This window comes from Pelobates fuscus, chromosome 2 (genome assembly GCF_036172605.1).
Source record: "Pelobates fuscus isolate aPelFus1 chromosome 2, aPelFus1.pri, whole genome shotgun sequence".
NCBI classification, from domain to species: Eukaryota; Metazoa; Chordata; class Amphibia; order Anura; family Pelobatidae; genus Pelobates; species Pelobates fuscus.
Window position 1 is genome coordinate 435,007,345 of NC_086318.1, and position 24,965 is coordinate 435,032,309.

At 43.9% G+C, this 24,965-nt stretch overlaps 2 protein-coding genes across 4 annotated transcripts in view; one reads left to right on the forward strand and one right to left on the reverse strand.

Annotated features, from left to right (window-relative positions):
- Nucleotides 1–5,154, reverse strand: part of BABAM2 (BRISC and BRCA1 A complex member 2) — a 259,581-nt gene extending 254,427 nt beyond the window's left edge. The window contains exons 1-3 of the mRNA XM_063444100.1: nucleotides 5,093–5,154; nucleotides 407–577; nucleotides 85–161 (exon numbers count right to left, since the gene is read on the reverse strand). Of these exons, the coding sequence (XP_063300170.1) occupies nucleotides 85–161; nucleotides 407–534 (205 nt within the window). The 5' untranslated portion in view covers nucleotides 535–577; nucleotides 5,093–5,154. The remainder of the gene's footprint in view (nucleotides 1–84; nucleotides 162–406; nucleotides 578–5,092) is intronic.
- Nucleotides 5,155–5,430: 276 nt separating this feature from the next.
- Nucleotides 5,431–24,965, forward strand: part of RBKS (ribokinase) — a 114,500-nt gene continuing 94,965 nt past the window's right edge. The window contains exons 1-3 of one of the 3 annotated variants that reach the window (XM_063444101.1): nucleotides 5,431–5,490; nucleotides 14,803–14,885; nucleotides 23,600–23,732. In XM_063444101.1, coding sequence (XP_063300171.1) covers nucleotides 14,827–14,885; nucleotides 23,600–23,732 — 192 coding nt within the window. In that variant the 5' untranslated portion in view covers nucleotides 5,431–5,490; nucleotides 14,803–14,826. Of the gene's footprint in view, nucleotides 5,491–13,749; nucleotides 13,794–14,802; nucleotides 14,886–23,599; nucleotides 23,733–24,965 lie in introns of those variants that run through there. The other 2 variants (XM_063444104.1, XM_063444103.1) reach the window with 2 other exon arrangements.

Below are 24,965 nucleotides of genomic sequence, written 5' to 3' on the forward strand. Positions count from 1 at the left end.
TTCGTATATTATTAATATTTTATTATATATATAGCGCCAGCAAAATTCCGTAGCGCTGTACAATGGAATTAAAAAGATGCTTACATTTCAGCGTCTCTCCAGCATACGGTATGTGAAGTTTAAATCGATCACAGCTTGGTCCAGGGGTAAGTGACGAGCAGCTGGAGACAAAAATAAAAAGGTTAGTTGGACGACCAGCAACTTCTGAAAAATACTTTTTAATCCCTTAAGGACACACGACATGTGTGACATGTCATGATTCCATTTTATTCCAGAAGTTTGGTCTTTAAGGGGTTAACGCTGATTCTTGGCCAGCTGTACAAGGGATGGAAACTGCCCTACTCACTTCCCATTACTGCCCCAAAATTGAGGACAGACACATGAAATATATAATCTGCATGCTTACCCTGACTTGAGGTCTGTAATTCTCAAACAGTTTGTGGAGTCCAAGCCAACCTTCCCATTTCTGACCACGCTCGAGATAAATGGTGAAAGTGCCGGGGATATCCGGTTCAGGGTGATTTCTGGAGACATTCTGTACAGTCTTTCCTTGGTTCCAATGGGGTTTGTTTACAGCCTATTTAGAAGAATACAAAACATCCAAATATATAAATTCTAATGGGAGACTGTGCTACTCCCAACTATCGCCATGCTGACCATAGCAGTTACAGCATTACCTTTTTCCTCCAAGATACACAAAGAATGGCAACAGGCTGAGGGTTAAAGGAGGGAGGGAACGGGGATAAGGGACTGCAAGTTACCCTCAGCATAAAGTGTTTCTAAAATCCTTTAAGAACTTTAGCTTGCTGTGTGAAACCTGTGTCCTCGTTTTTTCATTTTGCAAAAAGTACAGATTTCAACAGAACCTGGCATTTTTACAAATTAACCTTGTTACACCCCTTACTGACAGACAACGTGACAAAGTCTTTTCAAAATTAAGTCTTTGTTTTAGAGTTTCACTTGCAAAAAAAGAAATATATTACATGACCACTCCACACACCTAAAGCACTTGATGTGTGAAGTGTGTCCTTTTTATTTATTTATTTTCCTACATATTTCAACAGAAATAGAAACTTTTATAAATGAACCTTGTTACTTCCCTGTGTGTCAATCATACAGCCTGGCCTGTTACTTCCTGGTTTGATTAGCAAAGTGGAGCCAAACTAAAGAGGTAGCAATTGCTCAGGGCACCTGCCTTGCATTGAGCTGCATTGGGAAGTCTGTGATTAGACAGCTACAAAAGGTCTGAGCGAAAGAGAGGGCTTGCAAAGGCTGCAGACAAGAGATCTGCAACTTTTCCAAGCTGTTTTTAAGTCATTGGTGTATTTATTTATTATTGCCATTTATATAGCGCCAACAGATATCGTAGCGCTTTACAATATTATGAGTGGAGGCTTAACTATAAATAGGACAATAACAAGAAAACTTACAGGAATGGTAGGTTGAAGAGGACCCTGCTCAAACGAGCTTAGTGTATATCTGATAAACAGTACTTTATTTTTTGTATGTTAGCTCAACCCATATTTATGCATACTTTTTTTAATATATAATGCAGCATATTCTTTAGGTCACGCACCTCTTAAAGCCAAAATAACTATAAAATTAAGCTAAAGCTTAACTGAAATCATATGCCAGGCGAAGGTCACGGCGTGACCACACCCCCTGCTGACATCACAGCAGCCGTGAGAGGTCCATTCAAAGGCTTTGCCTTTGACTGATCTGTTGAACTGGCTCAGAGTGCGTAAATGAGCTCAGAACCAGAGAGGGGTTGGTGAGCCAGTATGGGAGGTAGGTTGAAAAATAGAAAAAAAAAATCAAGCTTGTAGGGAACTGGAGAGGGCTGCAGTCATAAAGGGAGGGAGGGGGTTTCCATGATTTTTGTCAATTCACGCTTTAGTGAACAGTCCTGTAAGTATGGGATTGTGTTCTTTGCCACTTTAAATGAACGGTTGATAAATGTATTGAGTTTAGAAGCCATAGAAACATATACAGGAGCCTGGGTTCTAGGAGATGTACTTGAAGTGCTTGATAAGATGTTCAGATAGTCAAGTGACATTTAAAAAGAAACTATTGTGCCGAAGGGGTTTAAAACTGATCTCACTTTATGACTCCCAAGTGATTTTCTATGGAAATTCAGGTGACGCTGGATGTCCTCATGCATAGCGTGAGGACGTCCAGCGTTAATTAGACGACCAAAGGTCGCCTAATGACCCAGAAGTCCCTCTAATGGCGGTTGACAGCCAGTTGAGGCGGAATTAACCCTCAAAAGGTAATTATTGCAGTTTATTAAAAACTGCAATAATTACCTTTGCAGGGCTAAGGGACCTGGGACACAGCACCCAGACCATTTTAATGAGCTGAAGTGGTCTGGGTGCCTATAGTGTCCCTTTAAATAATTACAGGAGTTTGGAATTATTAGAACAAAATATAAATCTCTCACTCCAACCTACAAAGTTTGCAATAACCTGCAGTACTTTGCTAAGATTTTACAATAAAAACATATTATGAAGATAGCAATGCAACTATCGGCTACAATACTAGAACCCTGTTAAACACTGATTTACCAATACTGAGCTGCGGGTTCTAACAAGGGTCTCAGTGCATAGTCGCATTTATTTGATGGCTAGATTCAGAGCCAACTGAAGGTAACAGGTGTCCACCTTCATCAAACAAGACAGAGACTGGTGCACATCACATGGTGGTTTGGAGTTGTTAAAGGTCTGGCCTCTGTAAAGAATGACTGCAGCATTGCAGTAAGTGAGAAAGTGCTCATCGTTTAAATTCCTACAGGGCCATTCCCTAGAGTATGAATTGTTAGGAAGTAAAGTTCCCATTGTATGCCTAAATAGCGGACAACTTGGATTTTTTTCCAATCTTGCTGTTTTGGCCTAAAAAAAACATTTTAGGAACACTAAAGTCACCTAAACTACTTTAGCTAAATAAAGCAGTTTTAGTGTATAGATCATTCCCCTGCAATTTCACTGCTAAATCACTTTGTTTCTGTTTATGCAGCCCTAGCCACACCTCCCCTGGCTATGATTGACAGAGCCTGCATGAAAAAAAAAAATGGTTTCACTTTCAAACAGATGTAATTTACCTTAAATAATTGTATCTCAATCTCTAAATTGAACTTGAATCACATACAGGAGGCTCTTGCAGGGTCAAGTAAGCTATTAACATAGCAGGGGACAAGAAAATCTTAATTAAACAGAACTTGCAATAAAGAAAGCCTAAATAGGTCTCTCTTTACAGGAAGTGTTTATGGAAGGCTGTGCAAGTCACATGCAGGGAGGTGTGACTAGGGTTCATAAACGAAGGGATTTAACTCCTAAATGGCAAAGGATTGAGCAGTGAGGCTGCATGGGGCATGTTCTATACACCAAAACTGCTTCATTAAGCTAAAGTTGTTCAGGTGACTATAGTGTCCCTTTAATTACTCTCTAAAAAAGGCGACACCCCTCCCACCTTCCAGTTCCGCTACTTTCCAACCTTGTAATGTGGTTGTTATCCACCTATGCCCTGCCTATTTTATTTTTATACCCCACCTCCTCTAAACTGTAAGTTTGTTTGAGCACAGTCCTCATCAATCTATTGTTCCTGTAACATTTTGTAATTGTCATTTATTGTTACATTTCCCCTTTTATAATATTGTAACGTGCTGTGGAGTATGTTGGCGCCATGTAAATGACAATATTTATAATTCTCTAATATTCACAATTTCATGAATAAACCTGCTAGTATTTTCCAATTAGGGTCCTGGATTCCCAACTGCATAAGTAGAATTTGAGCTATCGCAATGATTATCTCTCATATTTATCATTGGTGGGACTAGACAACCTTGCCACACAGATTGGTTCCTGGCCCTTTCAGCAACAATACATGGAAACATGCATCAATTCTCTGGTGCCACAAGGGCCAGTGCGGATCTGGCTAAGACTGCACCATAAATGGAAGTTCAAGATGTCCTATCCGGGCAAAACCCAATTCATAAGTGAGGAATGCAATATGATCCAAGCACCATAAGCACAACCCTGACACGGGAAACATACTTTGCACCATAACCACAACCCTATGGTGCAGAGCATGTCCACTGTGTCAGGGTTATGGTGCAGAGCATGGTCCCTGTGTCAGAGTTATGGTTACGTTGCAGAGCAGGTTCCCAGTGTTGTGGTTATGGTGCAGAGCATGTTCCCAGTGTTGTGGTTATGGTGCAGAGCTATCCCCAGTGTTGTGATTATGGTGCAGAGCATGTTCCCAGTGTTGTGGTTATGGTGCAGAGCATGTTCCCTGTGTTGTGGTTATGGTGCAGAGCTATCCCCAGTGTTGTGGTTATGGTGCAGCGCATGCTCCCAGTGTTGTGGTTATGGTGCAGGGCTATTCCCAGTGTTGTGGTTATGGTGCAGGGCTATTCCCAGTGTTGTGGTTATGGTGCAGGGCATGCTCCCAGTGTTGTGGTTATGGTACAGGGCTATCCCCAGTGTTGTGGTTATGGTGCAGGGCTGTTCCCAGTGTTGTGGTTATGGTGCAGAGCTATCCCCAGTGTTGTGGTTATGGTGCAGAGCATGCTCCCAGTATTGTGGTTATGGTGCAGAGCCGCTCCCAGTGTTGTGGTTCTGGTGCAGGGCATGTCCCGGGTGTTGTGGTTATGGTGCAGGGCTGTTCCCAGTGTTGTGGTTATGGTGCAGGGCTATCCCCAGTGTTGTGGTTATGGTGCAGGGCTGTTCCCAGTGTTGTGGTTATGGTGCAGAGCTATCCCCAGTGTTGTGGTTATGGTGCAGAGCATGCTCCCAGTATTGTGGTTATGGTGCAGGGCTATTCCCAGTGTTGTGGTTACGGTGCAGCGCTATTCCCAGTGTTGTGGTTATGGTGCAGGGCATGCTCCCAGTGTTGTGGTTATGGTGCAGGGCATGCTCCCAGTGTTGTGGTTATGGTGCAGGGCATGCTCCCAGTGCTGTGGTTATGGTGCAGAGCATGCTCCCAGTGCTGTGGTTATGGTGCAGAGCCGCTCCCAGTGTTGTGGTTCTGGTGCAGGGCATGTCCCGGGTGTTGTGGTTATGGTGCAGACTGTGAAGCAGGTCCTGCAGTAACTCACCCGCGGGAAGAAGCAGACTGTGAGTTCCGGAAACATACAGTGAGGGGGCCTCGCAGTAGGACCCCCTCGGTCTGTCCTCAGCAATGCCTGATCTCATATTACAGTAACACATTATTATATCGGCAATCAATGCACCAATATTTATTGTACTTAACGTGTGTAACTGGGAGAAACGGGACAATACATTCCTGGGGGCCCCAATAAAGTGTTAGGCCGCTAGTAGTATAACAGGCAGTGCGAGGGCAGCTAAATCCGGTAACCATGGAGACGGCCTCAGCAAGCGCTCACTGCACTTCCGCCAATCACCGGACATGTGACAGATTGGACACCTGATTGGACAGTGACAGAAAAATGGTTACAGTGACCTTTCCTCTTCCACCAATCGGAACCGCGGGAGGGTGAGTGACAGCACCAGGCCTGCACCTCATTATCTCTCAACCCCCCCCCCCCCATAATGCACTGCTCTATATAACCTGCTCCCCATAATACACTGCTCTATATAACCTGCCCCCCCATAATGCACTGCTCTATATAACCTGCTCCCCATAATACACTGCTCTATATAACCTGCCCCCATAATACACTGCTCTATATAACCTGCCCCCCATAATACACTGCTCTATATAACCTGCCCCCCCCATAATGCACTGCTCTATATAACCTGCCCCCCCATAATACACTGCTCTATATAACCTGCCCCCATAATACACTGCTCTATATAACCTGCCCCCCCATAATACACTGCTCTATATAACCTGCCCCCATAATACACTGCTCTATATAACTTGCCCACATAATACACTGCTCTATAACCTGCCCCCCCCATAATACACTGCTCTATATAACCTGCCCCCCCATAATACACTGCTCTATAACCTGCCCCCCCCATAATACACTGCTCTATATAACCTGCCCCCCCATAATACACTGCTCTATATAACCTGCCCCCCCATAATACACTGCTCTATATAACCTGCCCCCCCCATAATACACTGCTCTATATAACCTGCCCCCCCATAATACACTGCTCTATAACCTGCCCCCCCATAATACACTGCTCTATATAACCTGCCCCCCATAATACACTGCTCTATATAACCTGCCCCCCCATAATGCACTGCTCTATATAACCTGCTCCCCATAATACACTGCTCTATATAACCTGCTCCCCATAATACACTGCTCTATATAACCTGCCCCCCCATAATGCACTGCTCTATATAACCTGCCCCCCCATAATACACTGCTCTATATAACCTGCCCCCCCCCTTTAATGCACTGCTCTATATAACCTGCTCCCCATAATGCACTGCTCTATATAACCTGCTCCCCATAATACACTGCTCTATATAACCTGCCCCCCATAATACACTGCTCTATATAACCTGCTCCCCCATAATACACTGCTCTATATAACCTGCTCCCCATAATGCACTGCTCTATATAACCTGCTCCCCATAATACACTGCTCTATATAACCTGCCCCCCCATAATGCACTGCTCTATATAACCTGCCCCCCCATAATACACTGCTCTATATAACCTGCCCCCCATAATACACTGCTCTATATAACCTGCCCCCCATAATACACTGCTCTATATAACCTGCCCCCCCATAATACACTGCTCTATATAACCTGCCCCCCCATAATACACTGCTCTATATAACCTGCCCCCATAATACACTGCTCTATATAACCTGCTCCCCATAATACACTGCTCTATATAACCTGCCCTCCCCATAATACACTGCTCTATATAACCTGCCCCCATAATACACTGCTCTATATAACCTGCTCCCCCATAATACACTGCTCTATATAACCTGCTCCCCATAATGCACTGCTCTATATAACCTGCCCCCCCATAATACACTGCTCTATATAACCTGCCCCCCATAATACACTGCTCTATATAACCTGCCCCCATAATGCACTGCTCTATATAACCTGCCCCCCATAATGCACTGCTCTATATAACCTGCCCCCATAATACACTGCTCTATATAACCTGCTCCCCATAATGCACTGCTCTATATAACCTGCCCCCCCCATAATGCACTGCTCTATATAACCTGCTCCCCATAATACACTGCTCTATATAACCTGCCCCCCCATAATACACTGCTCTATATAACCTGCTCCCCCATAATACACTGCTCTATATAACCTGCCCCCCATAATACACTGCTCTATATAACCTGCCCCCCCATAATACACTGCTCTATATAACCTGCCCCCATAATACACTGCTCTATATATCCTGCTCCCCATAATGCACTGCTCTATATAACCTGCCCCCCCATAATACACTGCTCTATATAACCTGCCCCCATAATACACTGCTCTATATATCCTGCTCCCCATAATACACTGCTCTATATAACCTGCCCCCCATAATACACTGCTCTATATAACCTGCCCCCATAATACACTGCTCTATATATCCTGCTCCCCATAATACACTGCTCTATATAACCTGCTCCTCCATAATACACTGCTCTATATAACCTGCCCCCCATAATACACTGCTCTATATAACCTGCCCCATAATACACTGCTCTATATAACCTGCCCCCCATAATACACTGCTCTATATAACCTGCCCCCCCATAATACACTGCTCTATATAACCTGCCCCCCATAATACACTGCTCTATATAACCTGCCCCCCCATAATACACTGCTCTATATAACCTGCCCCCCCATAATACACTGCTCTATATAACCTGCCCCCCCATAATACACTGCTCTATATAACCTGCCCCCCATAATACACTGCTCTATATAACCTGCCCCATAATACACTGCTCTATATAACCTGCCCCCCCATAATACACTGCTCTATATAACCTGCCCCCCATAATACACTGCTCTATATAACCTGCCCCATAATACACTGCTCTATATAACCTGCCCCCCATAATACACTGCTCTATATAACCTGCCCCCCATAATACACTGCTCTATATAACCTGCCCCCATAATACACTGCTCTATAACCTGCCCCCCCCATAATACACTGCTCTATATAACCTGCCCCCCATAATACACTGCTCTATATAACCTGCCCCCATAATACACTGCTCTATAACCTGCCCCCCCCATAATACACTGCTCTATATAACCTGCCCCCCCATAATACACTGCTCTATATAACCTGCCCCCCCCATAATACACTGCTCTATATAACCTGCCCCCCCATAATACACTGCTCTATATAACCTGCCCCCCCATAATACACTGCTCTATATAACCTGCCCCCCCATAATGCACTGCTCTATATTACCTGCTCCCATAATGCACTGCTCTATATATAGTGTCAGTGTTAGGACCCGCTTAGGGGGGTCTGCCTTGACGTTGGCAGGCGGGCATTCCCTCCAATGGCCATTGGAGCAACTAAATGACCTCCATTTGTCTAAATATACATAGGGATTAAGGAGAAAGCGCAAGTAACATTTTCTTTTCTTTGGTTTTTACTATATATTGGGGCTGATGTGTATTGTAGTCGTTGCTGCTGGCCCAGCAGTAATGGGACTAAGCGCAGGACTTCTCTTTTTGTATTTGTATTTACTTTGTATCACACAGCCTGGTTACAATGCTGCTGCCCATCCCATGTGTTCCCTATTAAGGGTTAATAAGTATAGGGGTGTATATAAAGAATACCCCTTTCTGTCTCATTAGAGATATCTTTGCCAGAAGCTCAAGGAAGCAGGCTGAAGGGTCAGTGTTAGGACCCGCTTAGGGGGGTCTGCCTTGACGTTGGCAGGCGGGCATTCCCTCCAATGGCCATTGGAGCAACTAAATGACCTCCATTTGTCTAAATATACATAGGGATTAAGGAGAAAGCGCAAGTAACATTTTCTTTTCTTTGGTTTTTACTATATATTGGGGCTGATGTGTATTGTAGTCGTTGCTGCTGGCCCAGCAGTAATGGGACTAAGCGCAGGACTTCTCTTTTTGTATTTGTACTGCTCTATATAACCTGCCCCCCATGCTTTTCTTGACGTGGCAGATGAGGTTACACTGATCAGTCACAACATTAAAACCACCTGCCTAATATAATGTAGGTTCCTTTCGTGCTGCCAAAACAGCTCTAATGTGTCTAGGTATGGACTCCCAAGAACACTAAACGTGTCCTGTGGTATCTGGCTGCAAGACATTAGCAGCATGTTCTTATGAGGGACGCTAGAGTCACCAGAACCACTACAGCTTAATGTAGTTGTTCCAGTGCGTATAGTATGTCCCTGTAGGCACTCATGTAAACACTGCTTTTTCAGAGAAAAGGCAATGTTTACATTGCCCCTCAGGGACAACTCCAGTGGCAGTCACTCAGGCCGCCATTAGTGGTGCCTCCTGGGGCAAGGTGAAGCACTGACATTCAGCGTCTTCACACTCTGTATGTAACGTTCACTAGGGAACCCTAACACACAGACAGGACAGTAGAGAGAATTGCAATACCGATCCTTAGAATGGTCGGATTACGCAAAAAGGGAAACAGAGAGACGGAATATGAGCCAAATATCAGTAACCAGGCAATCCAAATAACAAGTGCAACGTTCAATGGTAAACCAAAGACCACAACAGGGCACTGAGGCAAGGGAGGGGTTAGCTTATATACACATAGGGTGTGTCTGATTGGCTAACATCCAATTAGTGTTAACCACAAAACGTGGGAGGAGTTTCTTCCCTCCCTTGTGGTCTCTGAGGTCATCACTGTGTGCCGGTCGCATGACCGGGTGCAGCACACATAAGGAAGCTGCTCTGAAGCATGCCAGTCTGGAGACCGGGACCAGATGAGGCCGCTCGCTGTGATGAGGTAAGCAAGGTCACCGCAAACGGACAGGGGCAGGAACCTGACATAACCCCCGACAACCGCCAGGAGGGCGGAAAGCCGAAGGCTTCAAGGAAAAACGAGCATGACAGGCCCTAACAAGACAAGGGGCGTTCAAATCAGAGGCAGATACCCAGGAACGCTCCTCCGGGCCTTAACCCTTCCAGTGAACCAGGTACTGTAAGGCGCCCGTGAAGAAGCGCGAGTCAAGAAGGGACTGCACCTCGTACTCCTCGTTTGAGTTGGCACGGACAGGGCCGGGGCACCTAACAGGCCTCGAATACCGGTTACACAGGAGGGGCTTCAGAAGGGATGTGTGAAACGTATGGGGGATGTGTAGGGACGGAGGGAAGTCCAGAGTGTAAGACAGGATTAACCCTGCACAAGACTTAATAAGCCCAATATATTTCAGTGCCAACTTCACGAAGGCGTATGGTTTTCGTTGACAGCCAGACCCTGTCACCCGGCACATAAGCGGGAGCCGCAGCTCAATGGCGATCAGCGAACGTCTTCTGGGATGCCGCAGCAGGTGTTAGAGCAAGGTGGACCCGATCCCACATCTCCCGAAGCGTGGCTAGGTGTTCGTCCAAAGTGGGTATTCCCTTGTTGGAAAATACACCGGGAAGGGCGCTAGGTTGTACACCGTAAGCCACCTGGAAAGGACTCAAGCCAGTGGAGGCATGCGTGGCCGTATTCCTGGCAAACTCAGCCCACGGGAGGAGACAGGACCAGTTATCCTGATGCTCGTTTACGAAACAGCGCAAATAGAGTTCCAGTGATTGGTTCCCTCTTTCAACAGCCCTGTTTGACTGTGGCTGATAGGATGAGGAAAAGGACAAGGATATACCAATTTCAGTACAGAAACTCCTCCAGAATCGGTAGATTAACTGAGGGCCCCTGTCAGAGACAATATCGATGGGCACGGCCAACTGAGGAGGCTGTTCACAGCGAAACGCGTCTTGGCGGAGGAGAATAGATACACTACTGCACTTTATTTTAATCAACTATTTTTTATTTTCTAGCACTGTGTTATTATATATATATATTTTAAATTACAGCTAATAATACATTTCTTAACATTTTATTACTGCATCCTGCACTTTGTTCCGGTAAGGGGAGGTGTCACCCCAATTTGACACTAGGCCTACAAACTTAGAGCCGAGGACTAATAGGCTCTAAACAAGGTGAACACATTTGCTTATATTTGGACACCATTTTTAGGGATTTCATGTTGAAATACTACACCCAGAATTCCGTTTCTCTTTCTCTTTTCTCTGTACCTACATGGTGGTGAGATAAATAGGAAAAAGAATCCAAAGAAACAAAGAGGGGTTGCACTGTCTACCTTAAAGACACAGAAGCCTGGAAGTTTAGAGCCTAATAACTAAAAAGGCTCTAAATAATGTGAGTAATTTTGTACTCACATCAATATACAATATACCTTATACATACAATATTGCACCATTATTCTGTATTTTTCTCTTTTGTTTCTATATAACCCCCCCCCCCCGAGATCCAGTTAAATGAACCACTTGGAACCTTTTAAGCAGTCAAAAAGCTCCATGAGTAGCTGAATAGGATACACGTTCCAAACTGTGATCTTATTCAGACCCCTATAGTCTATACAGGGTCTGAGATCACCCTCTTTCTTTGATACGAAGAAGCAGCCAGCACCTGCCGGAGATGAGGATCGCCTGATAAACCCTTTCTTCAGGGACTCAATATATTCCTCCATGATCTTGTTTTCATGCTCAGAGAGGGGATATACCCAGCCTTTAGGTGGCATAGTCCCTTGCAGAAGATCAATTGCACAATCATAAGGGCAATGAGGGGTGAGTTTCTCGGGCTCTTTTTTTTCGAAGACCTGGGCTAGATCAGCGTACTGAGGAGGTACCAAGGTAGAAAGAGGAGGGGCCGAGGGCAGGATGAGAGAATAAACGGGATGCACAGGTATAATACACTGAGTAAGGCAGGAAGAACCCCAGGACAATATGTCCAGAGTGACCCAATCGATAACGGGGTTATGTTTTATCAACCACGGGAACCCAAGGACTATGGGACATGAAGGGGAACACAGCACGTGAAAGGTAATACTTTCCCGGTGTAGGACCCCTATGGTGAGTTGTACTTCTTGGGTTTCATGAGTCATCTTAGGGTTCATCAGTGGCTTGCCATCAAGTGCTTCCACGGATAGAGGAGAGGCCTTGCTTACCAAGGTCATGGGACTCAGCAAAGGACTGGTCTATAAAGTTGCCAGCTGCAGTCCAGTAGGGCCTTTGTGTAAATGGCCTCACCGTTGATGGTGAGGGTAATCGTGAGAAGCGGTCTAGAGTTTGTCGTGAGGGGATAACGTCAGAACACCCAAGACCAACCCCTCCTCGGGTTTCAGGTACGTTTATGCAAGCCAGGACATGTTGTCCTTACATGCCCCTTTTTGCCGCAATAGAGGCATAGACCCTCGCTCTTTCTGCGTTGCTTCTTCTTTTTCAGGTAGCTTAGTGGTACCTATTTGCATAGGTTCTGGTGGTGGACCACAAGGAGGCAAAGCAGGTAGAGAAGAGGGCAAGATGGGCAAGGGGTGAACATGCATCCAGCTATAAGACTGTCGCTGAGAACATCTGTCTCTAATGCGATTGTCTATAACAATGCAGTAGTCGATGAGATCATTTAATACTGTGGGTACATCTCAGGATGCTTTCTCATCGAGTAGGTAATCTGCTAACCCTGCCTGAAAAGCCGTAACCAGAGAATCGTTGTTCCATGCCACTTCCGCCATTAGAGTATGTAATTCTATTGCGTATTCTACCGCTGTTCTGGAGTCTTGTTTGATGCGTAATAAGGCTCCCCAACGGAAGCTATCCTACCAAGCATGTCAAACGTTCTATGAAAGGATGATAGGAAACTGACGTTTATGCTTATTTAAGTGGGGGCAGCCACCTAGCATGGTATAGGGCAGTGATGGCGAACCTTTTTGAGCCCGAGTGCCCAAACCGCAATACATGCCAACTTTTTTTTTCCTCAAAGTGCCAACACGGCAATTAAACCTGAATACTGAGGTTTAAGTTTATAAAAAACAACTCGTACAGTTGTCCGAACTAATTAACAACTTTTGTTTTAAAAGAAGAACACAACAGAGTTCAATGATACAAATTTTAAATAATGATATAAATAGATAAAATTAAGCTTATTTATTAGTATCTCCAACAAATGCAATGCATACACACAGACTGCTGAACACATTCTCACACCGTCCGCTAAATAAATACACACACCGTCCGTGAAACACATACACACACCGTCGCGAAACACATACACACACCGTCGCGAAACACATACACACACCGTCCGCTAAACACATACCGCCCGCTAAACACATACACACACCGTCCGCTAAATACACACACACACCGTCCGCTAAATACATACACACACACACACACACACACACCGTCCGCTAAATACATACACACACACACACACCGTCCGCTAAATACATACACACACACACCGTCCGCTAAATACACACTCACCATCCGCTAAATATATAAACACACAGTCCGCAAAATACACACACAGTCCGCTGAGTACACATACAGACAGACTGCTGAATACACACACATAGTGCATTGAGGGGTGCAGTGTATGTGTTTGTGTGTAAGGGTGTGTGTGTGTGTGTGTGTTGGCGGGTACGGTTGCTGTGTGTGGGGGGTACGGGTGCTGTGGGGGTAAGGGGTGCTGTGGGTGGTAGGGGTAAAAATACAAAACAAAAGATATATTAGTTCTGTATCCCCCCCCTCCCTTCCTCCCTTCCTCCCTTCCTCTTACCTTTGGTGAAGGAGGGGGCACAGCCATCCCTGGTGGTCCGGTGGTAAGTATGTTTGTGGCAGCTAGGAAGCAGCTCCCCTGTCCTCCCGCGCGATGTTGTGTGGAGCGTTGCAATAGTAACGCGCGGCAACGCTCCACACAGCATCGCGCAGGAGGACAAGGGAGCTGCTTCCTAGAGCCCTCCCCCTGCCTCCCGACACGGAAGCAGAGTAGGCGCCTGCCGTTTCGGGCAGGCAGGTGCCTACTCTGCAGACAGCCAGCGGCCCCCTCTCCCGGCGACCTATGGCCGCTTGCCAACAGAGCGGGCCCGGCATTCCACAGGTTTGCCATCATTGGTATAGGGTCAGGAATACAGTTTGTATATCTAACCCTATAGTGTTTAAGTACTGCAAGTAGTGAGGTGGGGCCTCCATGGATTGGATTTGTTGTTCCAGCACATCCCACAGATACTCAATCAGATTAAGATTATTATTATTATTTATATAGTGCCATCAGATTCCGTAGCGCTGTATAATGGATATCTGGGGAATTTGGGGGCCAAGGCGGCTCCTTGAACTCTGTGAAATGTTCCTGAAACCATTCCTGAACAATTTTTGCAGTGTGGCAGGGTGCATTATCCTTTAATGTTTTGGGTTATTTACTAAACTTTAATTAATTCCAAATGGAAAAAATTAATTTGCGAAAATTCAGAGTTTAGTTAATAACCCTGCCTGAATTTTAGACAAATCATTTATTAGCAGTATTCAGTATAGGATTTAGATGTCCTCAATGTTCTCTCAAACAACATGGAAACAAACATGCAGGACTGCAACTGCACCATAACCACTGCAATAGACTGTAATAATTCTGATGCTTTGTGTCCCTTTAAGCAGCAGAGGTTTAGTCAGCTCACTGAAGTCCGTAAAATCCTAACTACTGATGAAAGGTCATTACAGCCAGACGCTGTAGCAGGAAATCTTTGGGCTTGAAGTCCACATTTGCCATTTACACGATTTGTTTAACAGAGAATTTCTATTATTATTTTTTAATTTCGATTATTCTTTTTTCCTCAGTCTCTGAAGTTAGCAACAGAAAGTATGGCTCAAGAAAATCAAGATGTCATTGTTGTTGGTTCCTGTATGACGGATCTTGTCAGGTTGGTATAATTTATATTTAACAGTCTTTATTATTAAAGCACAGCTGTGCTGTGCGTGTTCCCTTTGTTTATTTTAAAAAGTTAGCAATCCAACTATTCTAAGAAGAATCTGTTTGTAATGCCCCATGACTTCAGAGCCCTGTTTCATGTTATCTTGTCGTAGTTTTCTGTTATGCCCCTACACATACCGTGTTAGTGGCAAAGTAACATCTAAATTGCAAAATGGGCTCAAAGGCAGCTGAACTTGATTATTATTTTAATTCATCTTATTTGGGTTTTCAGTTTGCTGCAATACATAGTGTAATCGCACAGGAACCATGGCCTTGGCTAGGGCTGCTGGGTCCACCATGTTTAACTGGATTCTATCTATTATAAATAAAGCACGCTGCCTCGTAGTGTGTATTATTCATTTGCTGCAGGATTCCTCTTTGATTTATGTATACATAGTGCAGGGGAGCTTCTTTCTTGTACTGCCCTCCAGTATGTGTCCAGGAAAACATGCATCTGGCGTTTTGTCTGACGAAGGTCTATCGAACAAATGAAGACGTTTAGTCAGTAATTTTAGTTGTAGTTTTTATTACTAATGATTTGTTCCCTGAAGTAGTGTGCTGATGACATGCTTGTTATAAAATCTGAACACATTAATTTAACTGTAGATTCTGTACACAGTCCATCTAGAATTACAGGTTAATATACTTTCTACTCATAACCCCCTTAGTGTCAAGTAGTCTGCTCTTGATTCTACACCCGTTTGTAAGTGCTTTTCTTGCATGTCTGTCATCGTTATAATCCATGTTTGAATATTGATAACTCAATAAGTTGAGTTATGACATCATGCACAACCTAGATAATTCTAGAAAGACCTCGGGGTTGGGAGCACAGAATCGTCCAGCATGGTCGCTGTCACCATATTGTCTATGATTATTATAGTATTTTGTGCATCTCACCAGTTATGGAAGGTCATTGCATGACGCTCCTGTTGAGCAGTTCTTGTTCTAAAGTCGCTTCCAAAGCCAGTTTGAAACACTGTAGTAAGTGGCGTAATCAAAGACAGACTATTTTGTACATACTGTGCCTTCAACACTTAGTTATATCATTCTATGGGCTTATGTGGCGTTGAATCCTTAAACCTGGAAAAGTGGTGTCTTATCCATGTAGGAAGCCACTGAGCAGTGAAGTGTGGGTCAGGATAGAGAGAGAGATGAGGGAGTGGAAGTTAGGTCGAGAGATATAGTAAATAGAGGTCGCTTAAAGAGATATGGTAAATAGAGGTCGCTTAAAGAGATATGGTAAATAGAGGTCGCTTAAAGAGATATGGTATATAGAGGTCAGGTAAAGAGATATGGTAAATAGAGGTCGCTTAAAGAGATATGGTATATAGAGGTCAGGTAAAGAGATATGGTATATAGAGGTCAGGTAAAGAGATATGGTATATAGAGGTCAGGTAAAGAGATATGGTATATAGAGGTCGCTTAAAGAGATATGGTATATAGAGGTCAGGTAAAGAGATATGGTATATAGAGGTCGCTTAAAGAGATATGGTATATAGAGGTCAGGTAAAGAGATATAGTATATAGAGGTCAGGTAAAGAGATATGGTATATAGAGGTCAGGTAAAGAGATATGGTATATAGAGGTCGCTTAAAGAGATATGGTATATAGAGGTCAGGTAAAGAGATATGGTATATAGAGGTCGCTTAAAGAGATATGGTATATAGAGGTCAGGTAAAGAGATATAGTATATAGAGGTCAGGTAAAGAGATATGGTATATAGAGGTCAGGTAAAGAGATATGGTATATAGAGGTCAGGTAAAGAGATATGGTATATAGAGGTCAGGTAAAGAGATATGGTATATAGAGGTCAGGTAAAGAGATATGGTATATAGAGGTCAGGTAAAGAGATATGGTATATAGAGGTCAGGTAAAGAGATATGGTATATAGAGGTCAGGTAAAGAGATATGGTATATAGAGGTCAGGTAAAGAGATATGGTATATAGAGGTCAGGTAAAGAGATATGGTATATAGAGGTCAGGTAAAGAGATATGGTATATAGAGGTCAGGTAAAGAGATATGGTATATAGAGGTCAGGTAAAGAGATATGGTATATAGAGGTCAGGTAAAGAGATATGGTATATAGAGGTCAGGTAAAGAGATATGGTATATAGAGGTCAGGTAAAGAGATATGGTATATAGAGGTCAGGTAAAGAGATATGGTATATAGAGGTCAGGTAAAGAGATATGGTATATAGAGGTCAGGTAAAGAGATATGGTATATAGAGGTCAGGTAAAGAGATATGGTATATAGAGGTCAGGTAAAGAGATATGGTATATAGAGGTCAGGTAAAGAGATATGGTATATAGAGGTCAGGTAAAGAGATATGGTATATAGAGGTCAGGTAAAGAGATATGGTATATAGAGGTCAGGTAAAGAGATATGGTATATAGAGGTCAGGTAAAGAGATATGGTATATAGAGGTCAGGTAAAGAGATATGGTATATAGAGGTCAGGTAAAGAGATATGGTATATAGAGGTCAGGTAAAGAGATATGGTATATAGAGGTCAGGTAAAGAGATATGGTATATAGAGGTCAGGTAAAGAGATATGGTATATAGAGGTCAGGTAAAGAGATATGGTATATAGAGGTCAGGTAAAGAGATATGGTATATAGAGGTCAGGTAAAGAGATATGGTATATAGAGGTCAGGTAAAGAGATATGGTATATAGAGGTCAGGTAAAGAGATATGGTATATAGAGGTCAGGTAAAGAGATATGGTATATAGAGGTCAGGTAAAGAGATATGGTATATAGAGGTCAGGTAAAGAGATATGGTAAATAGAGGTCTCTTAAAGAGATATGGTATATAGAGGTCAGGTAAAGAGATATGGTAAATAGAGGTCAGGTAAAGAGATATGGTATATAGAGGTCAGGTAAAGAGATATGGTATATAGAGGTCAGGTAAAGAGATATGGTATATAGAGGTCAGGTAAAGAGATATGGTATATAGAGGTCAGGTAAAGAGATATGGTATATAGAGGTCAGGTAAAGAGATATGGTATATAGAGGTCAGGTAAAGAGATATGGTAAATAGAGGTCTCTTAAAGAGATATGGTATATAGAGGTCAGGTAAAGAGATATGGTAAATAGAGGTCGCTTAAAGAGATATGGTATATAGAGGTCAGGTAAAGAGATATGGTATATAGAGGTCAGGTAAAGAGATATGGTATATAGAGGTCAGGTAAAGAGATATGGTATATAGAGGTCAGGTAAAGAGATATGGTATATAGAGGTCAGGTAAAGAGATATGGTATATAGAGGTCAGGTAAAGAGATATGGTATATAGAGGTCAGGTAAAGAGATATGGTATATAGAGGTCAGGTAAAGAGATATGGTATATAGAGGTCAGGTAAAGAGATATGGTATATAGAGGTCAGGTAAAGAGATATGGTATATAGAGGTCAGGTAAAGAGATATGGTATATAGAGGTCAGGTAAAGAGATATGGTATATAGAGGTCAGGTAAAGAGATATGGTATATAGAGGTCAGGTAAAGAGATATGGTATATAGAGGTCAGGTAAAGAGATATGGTATATAGAGGTCAGGTAAAGAGATATGGTATATAGAGGTCAGGTAAAGAGATATGGTAAATAGAGGTCTCTTAAAGAGATATGGTATATAGAGGTCAGGTAGGGAGATATGGTATATAGAGGTCAGGTAGGGAGATATGGTATATAGAGGTCAGGTAAGTAGATATGGTAAATGGAGGTCAGGTAAGTAGATATGGTAAATGGAGGTCAGGTAAGGAGATATGGTAAATGGAGGTCAGGTAAGGAGATATGGTAAATGGAGGTCAGGTAAGGAGATGGTAAATGGAGGTCAGGTAAGGAGATATGGTAAATGGAGGTCAGGTAAGGAGATATGGTAAATGGAGGTCAGGTAAGGAGATATGGTAAATGGAGGTCAGGTAAGGAGATATGGTAAATGGAGGTCAGGTAAGGAGATATGGTAAATGGAGGTCAGGTAAGGAGATATGGTAAATGGAGGTCAGGTAAGGAGATATGGTAAATGGAGGTCAGGTAAGGAGATATGGTAAATGGAGGTCAGGTAAGGAGATATGGTAAATGGAGGTCAGGTAAGGAGATATGGTAAATGGAGGTCAGGTAAGGAGATATGGTAAATGGAGGTCAGGTAAGGAGATAGGGATGTCGTTGTAGTCTGAGGAAGTCAGGTTGAGAGAGACAGTGACGAATAAATGGAGGTCAGGCAGAGGGGGATGCAGTTAGTAGAGGTTAATTAAGTAGAGGGAAAGTGGTAGAGTGAATAGGAAGTTGGTTGGGCCGTTTGCTTAAGGAATGGGGTATGGGGTGCTATACACATGGACAGCATATAGTGTGATTAGAGTATAGGTCTGTCTTAATGTCAAATCTGCAGCTCCAATAGAGGTTAACAGTGATTCAGCAGTCTGAATGCTCCAATAACGCTGTGCTCACTGCTTTCCATTGGATGGCAAACTGAGTAAGCAATGGATGTTCACACCATACAGATACTCCATGTGGATAACAAAGACGTGAAAACTCATTATGATGGCAGAGGGACTGGGCCCAGGAAATCCTCCTTTTTTTTGCCAAAATGTAGGGATTTCACCCATAGCACCCAGGCACCACATCCTCTATAATAGGCTGTATTACTTATCATGCTGGGAGTATCTCTTTAATTTACCTATCACGCATGTTGTAGTGCATCTAATTTCCTAATGTTTCATTATTTCCATCACAAATAAGCACAGACAAATGCACACAATACTGGTTAAATGATCTCTGCCATTCTAGATGCTCTGGACTTCATTTACCATAATGCTTTGCCAACAAGGGAATGGAGGGACATCATGGGAGATGCAGGCAGTAGTATGTGAATGAGGATTCTTCCATCTGGTTTAGAACATCCTTATAAAACCTTACGTCTGGCAGGCTGGCTGCATTCTTGAATTCGAGCCACCATAGATTATTTAGGTAATTGTCCTGCAAGCACCAGTCATGAGGTCATCCCTAACTAGTGTTTATCCGACTTAATGCTATAGCAACAGACTATGAAGTCATCCGCTTGACTCTGCTTGTCTCTTGGCCAAATATAAAGATGCTTTGCCCCTAAAAAAAAAAACACTTTAAATCAAGCCAGAAGCATGGAAAGGATTTAATAAAATCCTCAGGAGATTTGCCGCATTTGAGTTGATGAAATTTGTAGGAATTGCATGGTCCGCATAACTAATGTGAAAGCCCCAATATCCAGTCTGACGATTGAACCATGTGGACGAGCCTGGTTTGAACAGAGCTTGGCAATATCCTCCTTGATCTGTCTAATTCCCCATGCAAATGGAGGGCTGTAAGCATCGAAGTAACCAAAATTAAAACAATTAGCAATATTGGCTGTGAAAGAGTCCTTCAAACAAAACAATGCATTGTGGGAAAACCTGCACAGACGGGATACTATCAGACTGACGTGTCTATTGCTCTAACCATTTGTACAGACCACGTTTCTCGTGCTTACCTTTAAAAGACAATAAATGGGACTTTTCAATTTTGTGTAGTTTATAAACTCTGTATTGCCTCCCGTTTACAGCGTTTCCTTGTGAGGCCTTGTTACAGCTGTATTCTCTTGGATACATGAATACAATCTGTGGAATAATACTGAAAGTGGCAGACATGTTTATTTTACAGTAGATTACAGATGGAGACCTCTATTTTAATATATCAATACATTATTATTGAAATAATTGCCTTGTCTAGGATGTCTTTTAACAGGACATTTTCCAAACCAGTTTATTGCTTTGTTGCAGTCAGCATTGCCAGTGATTCAGCTGTCACCTGGTGTTAAAGCATAATGGCTGCCATGTAGTATTATATGTTACTGAATGCATATAACTGCCTGGAATTATTGACTTCGGTCAGGCTGCATAGTGAGGTTAATTATATCATGCACAGGCAGGAAGACTGGATGGCTGCTCACTTTCTTAAACTCAACCTGCCCAAAACAGAACTTCTGGTCTTTCCTCCATCAAGTGTTGCTACTCCCGTGTCTGTCTCCCTCCACGTTAATGGTGCTACCATCAGTTCCACCATGCTGGCTCGCTGCCTAGGTGTTCTCTTTGACTCTGACCTCTCCTTCACCACTCATGTACAAGTCGATTGCCAAATCCTGCCGCTTCCATCTCAAAAACATAGCTCACATCCAACCCTATTTAACACCAGAGGCAGCTAAGGTGCTGGTCCATGCCGTTGTTATTTCTCGCCTTGACTACTACAATCCCTTTCTCAGTGCTCCCAGATTGCACCGCTACAATCTATTGTAATTGCGGCGGCAAGGCTCATTTTCCTGTCCGGCTGCACCTCCCACGCCTCCCTGCCCTGTCAGTCCCTGCATTGGCTTCCAGTTAGATATAGGGCTCAATTTAAGATTCTGGTGCTTGCTTACAAGTCCCTACATAATACCAACCTACCTACCCTCCCTAATACACAAGTATGTCCTGTCGAGGCCCCTGCGCTCTGCCAAATACCTACGTCTTTCCTCTGCCCATACTTCCACATCTGATGCTCGCCTCCAAGACTTCTCCAGGGCTGCACCTTTTCTGTGGAACTTCCTTTCCTTCTCCGTTAGACTTTCACCTAGTCTCCACTCCTTCAAAAAATCTTTGAAAACACACTTCTTCAGGAAAGCATATCATATAAACTGTTAGTGGGTTTTCATCCCCCTCCACCCCCATGACTCCTCTCCTGCAACTGTCAAAAATAAATAATAAGTTCTCAGTGAATACTTTTCTAGCAACCTATTTTATTACCCCTACTTATACCCTTTGTGTCACTATACCCCACTCCCTCTAGCATGTAAGCTCACAGAGCAGGCCTTGAATCCCTCTGTTACTGTGTCACTATACCCCACTCCCTCTAGCATGTAAGCTCAGTGAGCAGGGCCCTCAACCCCTCTGTTACTGTGTCACTATACCCCACTCCCTCTAACATGTAAACTCACTGAGCAGGGCCTCAACCCCTCTGTTACTGTGTCACTATACCCCACTCCCTCTAACATGTAAACTTACTGAGCAGGGCCTCAATCCCTCTGTTACTGTGTCACTATACCCCACTCCCTCTAGCATGTAAGCTCAGTGAGCAGGGCCCTCAACCCCTCTGTTACTGTGTCACTATATCCCACTCCCTCTAACATATAAGCTCACAGAGCAGGCCTTCAATCCCTCTGTTAATGTGTCACTATACCCCACTCCCTCTAGCATGTAAGCTCAGTGAGCAGGCCCTCAACCCCTCTGTTACTGTGTCACTATAACCCACTCCCTCTAACATGTAAATTCACTGAGCAGGCCCTCAACCCCTCTGTTACTGTGTCACTATACCCCACTCCCTCTAACATGTAAACTCACTGAGCAGGGCCCTCAATCCCTCTATTACTGTCACTATACCCCACTCCCTCTAACATGTAAGCTCAGTGAGCAGGCCCTCAACCCCTCTGTTACTGTCACTATACCCCACTCCCTCTAACATGTAAACTCACTGAGCAGGCCCTCAACCCCTCTGTTACTGTGTCACTATACCCCACTCCCTCTAACATGTAAACTCACTGAGCAGGGCCCTCAATCCCTCTGTTACTGTGTCACTATACCCCACTCCCTCTAACATGTAAACTCACTGAGCAGGGCCCTCAATCCCTCTGTTACTGTGTCACTATACCCCACTCCCTCTAACATGTAAACTCACTGAGCAGGCCATCAATCCCTCTGTTACTGTGTCACTATACCCCACTCCCTCTAACATGTAAACTCACTGAGCAGGGCCCTCAATCCCTCTATTACTGTCACTATACCCCACTCTCTCTAACATGTAAACTCACTGAGCAGGGCCCTCAATCCCTCTGTTACTGTGTCACTATACCCCACTCCCTCTAACATGTAAACTCACTGAGCAGGGCCCTCATTCCCTCTGTTACTGTGTCACTATACCCCACTCCCTCTAACATGTAAACTCACTGAGCAGGGCCCTCAATCCCTCTGTTACTGTGTCACTATACCCCACTCCCTCTAACATGTAAACTCACTGAGCAGGCCCTCAACCCCTCTGTTACTGTGTCACTATACCCCACTCCCTCTAACATGTAAACTCACTGAGCAGGGCCCTCAATCCCTCTGTTACTGTGTCACTATACCCCACTCCCTCTAACATGTAAACTCACTGAGCAGGGCCATCAATCCATCTGTTACTGTGTAACTATACCCCACTCCCTCTAACATGTAAACTCACTGAGCAGGCCCTCAACCCCTCTGTTACTGTGTCACTATACCCCACTCCCTCTAACATGTAAACTCACTGAGCAGGCCCTCAATCCCTCTGTTACTGTGTCACTATACCCCACTCCCTCTAGCATGTAAGCTCACTGAGCAGGGCCCTCAATCCCTCTATTACTGTCACTATACCCCACTCCCTCTAACATGTAAGCTCAGTGAGCAGGCCCTCAACCCCTCTGTTCCTGTGCATCCATTTGTCTATTTACGTCTGTTAGTCCACCCATTGTACAGCGCTACGGAATTTGCTGGCGCTATATAAATAATAATAATTAACACATTTGTTCAGACAAATAGAGATATTAGCACTCCACAGGGTTCAAAGTCCTCCCATCATATTCTTCATATTCTGTGTGCTTCTGTCTTATTTCGTAGTATAACCCCTCGTCTGCCGAAAGCTGGAGAAACAATCCATGGCACTAAGTTTTTTATTGGTTTTGGCGGAAAAGGTGCAAATCAGTGTATCCAGGCAGCGCGACTCGGAGCCCAGACAACCATGGTTTGCAAGGTAATGGAGATCACAAAAGACAGTCTGTTACTTTTCTGATGGTTTTCTGTTTTTACTGGTGTTATGTGTACAGTAGAGAAAATGATAAAACATGGATACCCCCAGGAGACCTGGGTTGCTATTTTGGAGACTCCATGATTGCTATTAGGCAAGCAATTCTATTAGGCAGAATGGGGGAGGGGGTTGCTGGCATTCTCTACCTGGTTTAAATATCTAACCGTGCAATTTCTACATTGGTTTCATTAAGACCAGCAGATCCATGTGCCACACATTCAGTATTTCCACTGGTAGTAATGGCAGACTAGGTGCCCGAATGTCCCTTTGTAAGTTTCCATATTCTTTAAATCTGCATTAAGAATACTTTGAAGAAGAAATCAATATGAGTGACCAGGGAACTGGATGGCTTTCCGTGGAGGTTTGCTCCATCAATGCTATATTATAGCTGTTGCTATAATAGATTGCATGCCAGAAGACAAGGACTCTGAAGCTCCTTACACCATAACCAACGCAAGGAACAATGACTGTTTGGATGATTGGACTGTCTCTTTAAATTGAACCTGTTATAATACACGGCCCAGTATATACAATTAAAGATAAAAACATTTTTATCAGATGTGTAGACTCTGTGAATGAAAGAAATAGTAATTACTTAGCATAGCGGTCTGCACAGATGGCAAATACTTCTAGTAATAACTGATAGTGAGAGCTGGAGAACCCTCCTACAGGCAGTTCTTTTGCTGTCTGTCACTGTAACTAGTGCTGACATGCAGTACTTGATGTGATTACTTAACTATCCAGCGTTTCTCATGCTAGAGTAATATAGGAACGCAGTGACACATATCAATCAGTTCTAACTTGAATCAATGCATCTCTATGAGGAAAATTCAGCGTCCCCATGCAGAGCGTGCCTACTGTGCAGCACTGAGTCAGGAAGCACCATCTGAGGAGTGGCCACTTGGAGGTGTCCCTAGGGGCAATGTTTTCTCTGAAAAGGCAGTGTTTGCATGAAATTACCTGAAGGCAATGATTATACTCACCAGAACAACTACATTAGGCTTTCGTTATTCTGATGACTATAGCGTCCAGGGGCACACTGACCGGTCGGGCACTTCGGACATGGTCCAAGGGCCCGGCTGGGAGGGGGGCCCGCCATCAGGGGGCCGGCCGCGTTCAGGGCCGGCCCTTTAAATGCTGCAGCCGCCTGAGCGCTCTGTTAAGAGCCTCAGGCGGCTG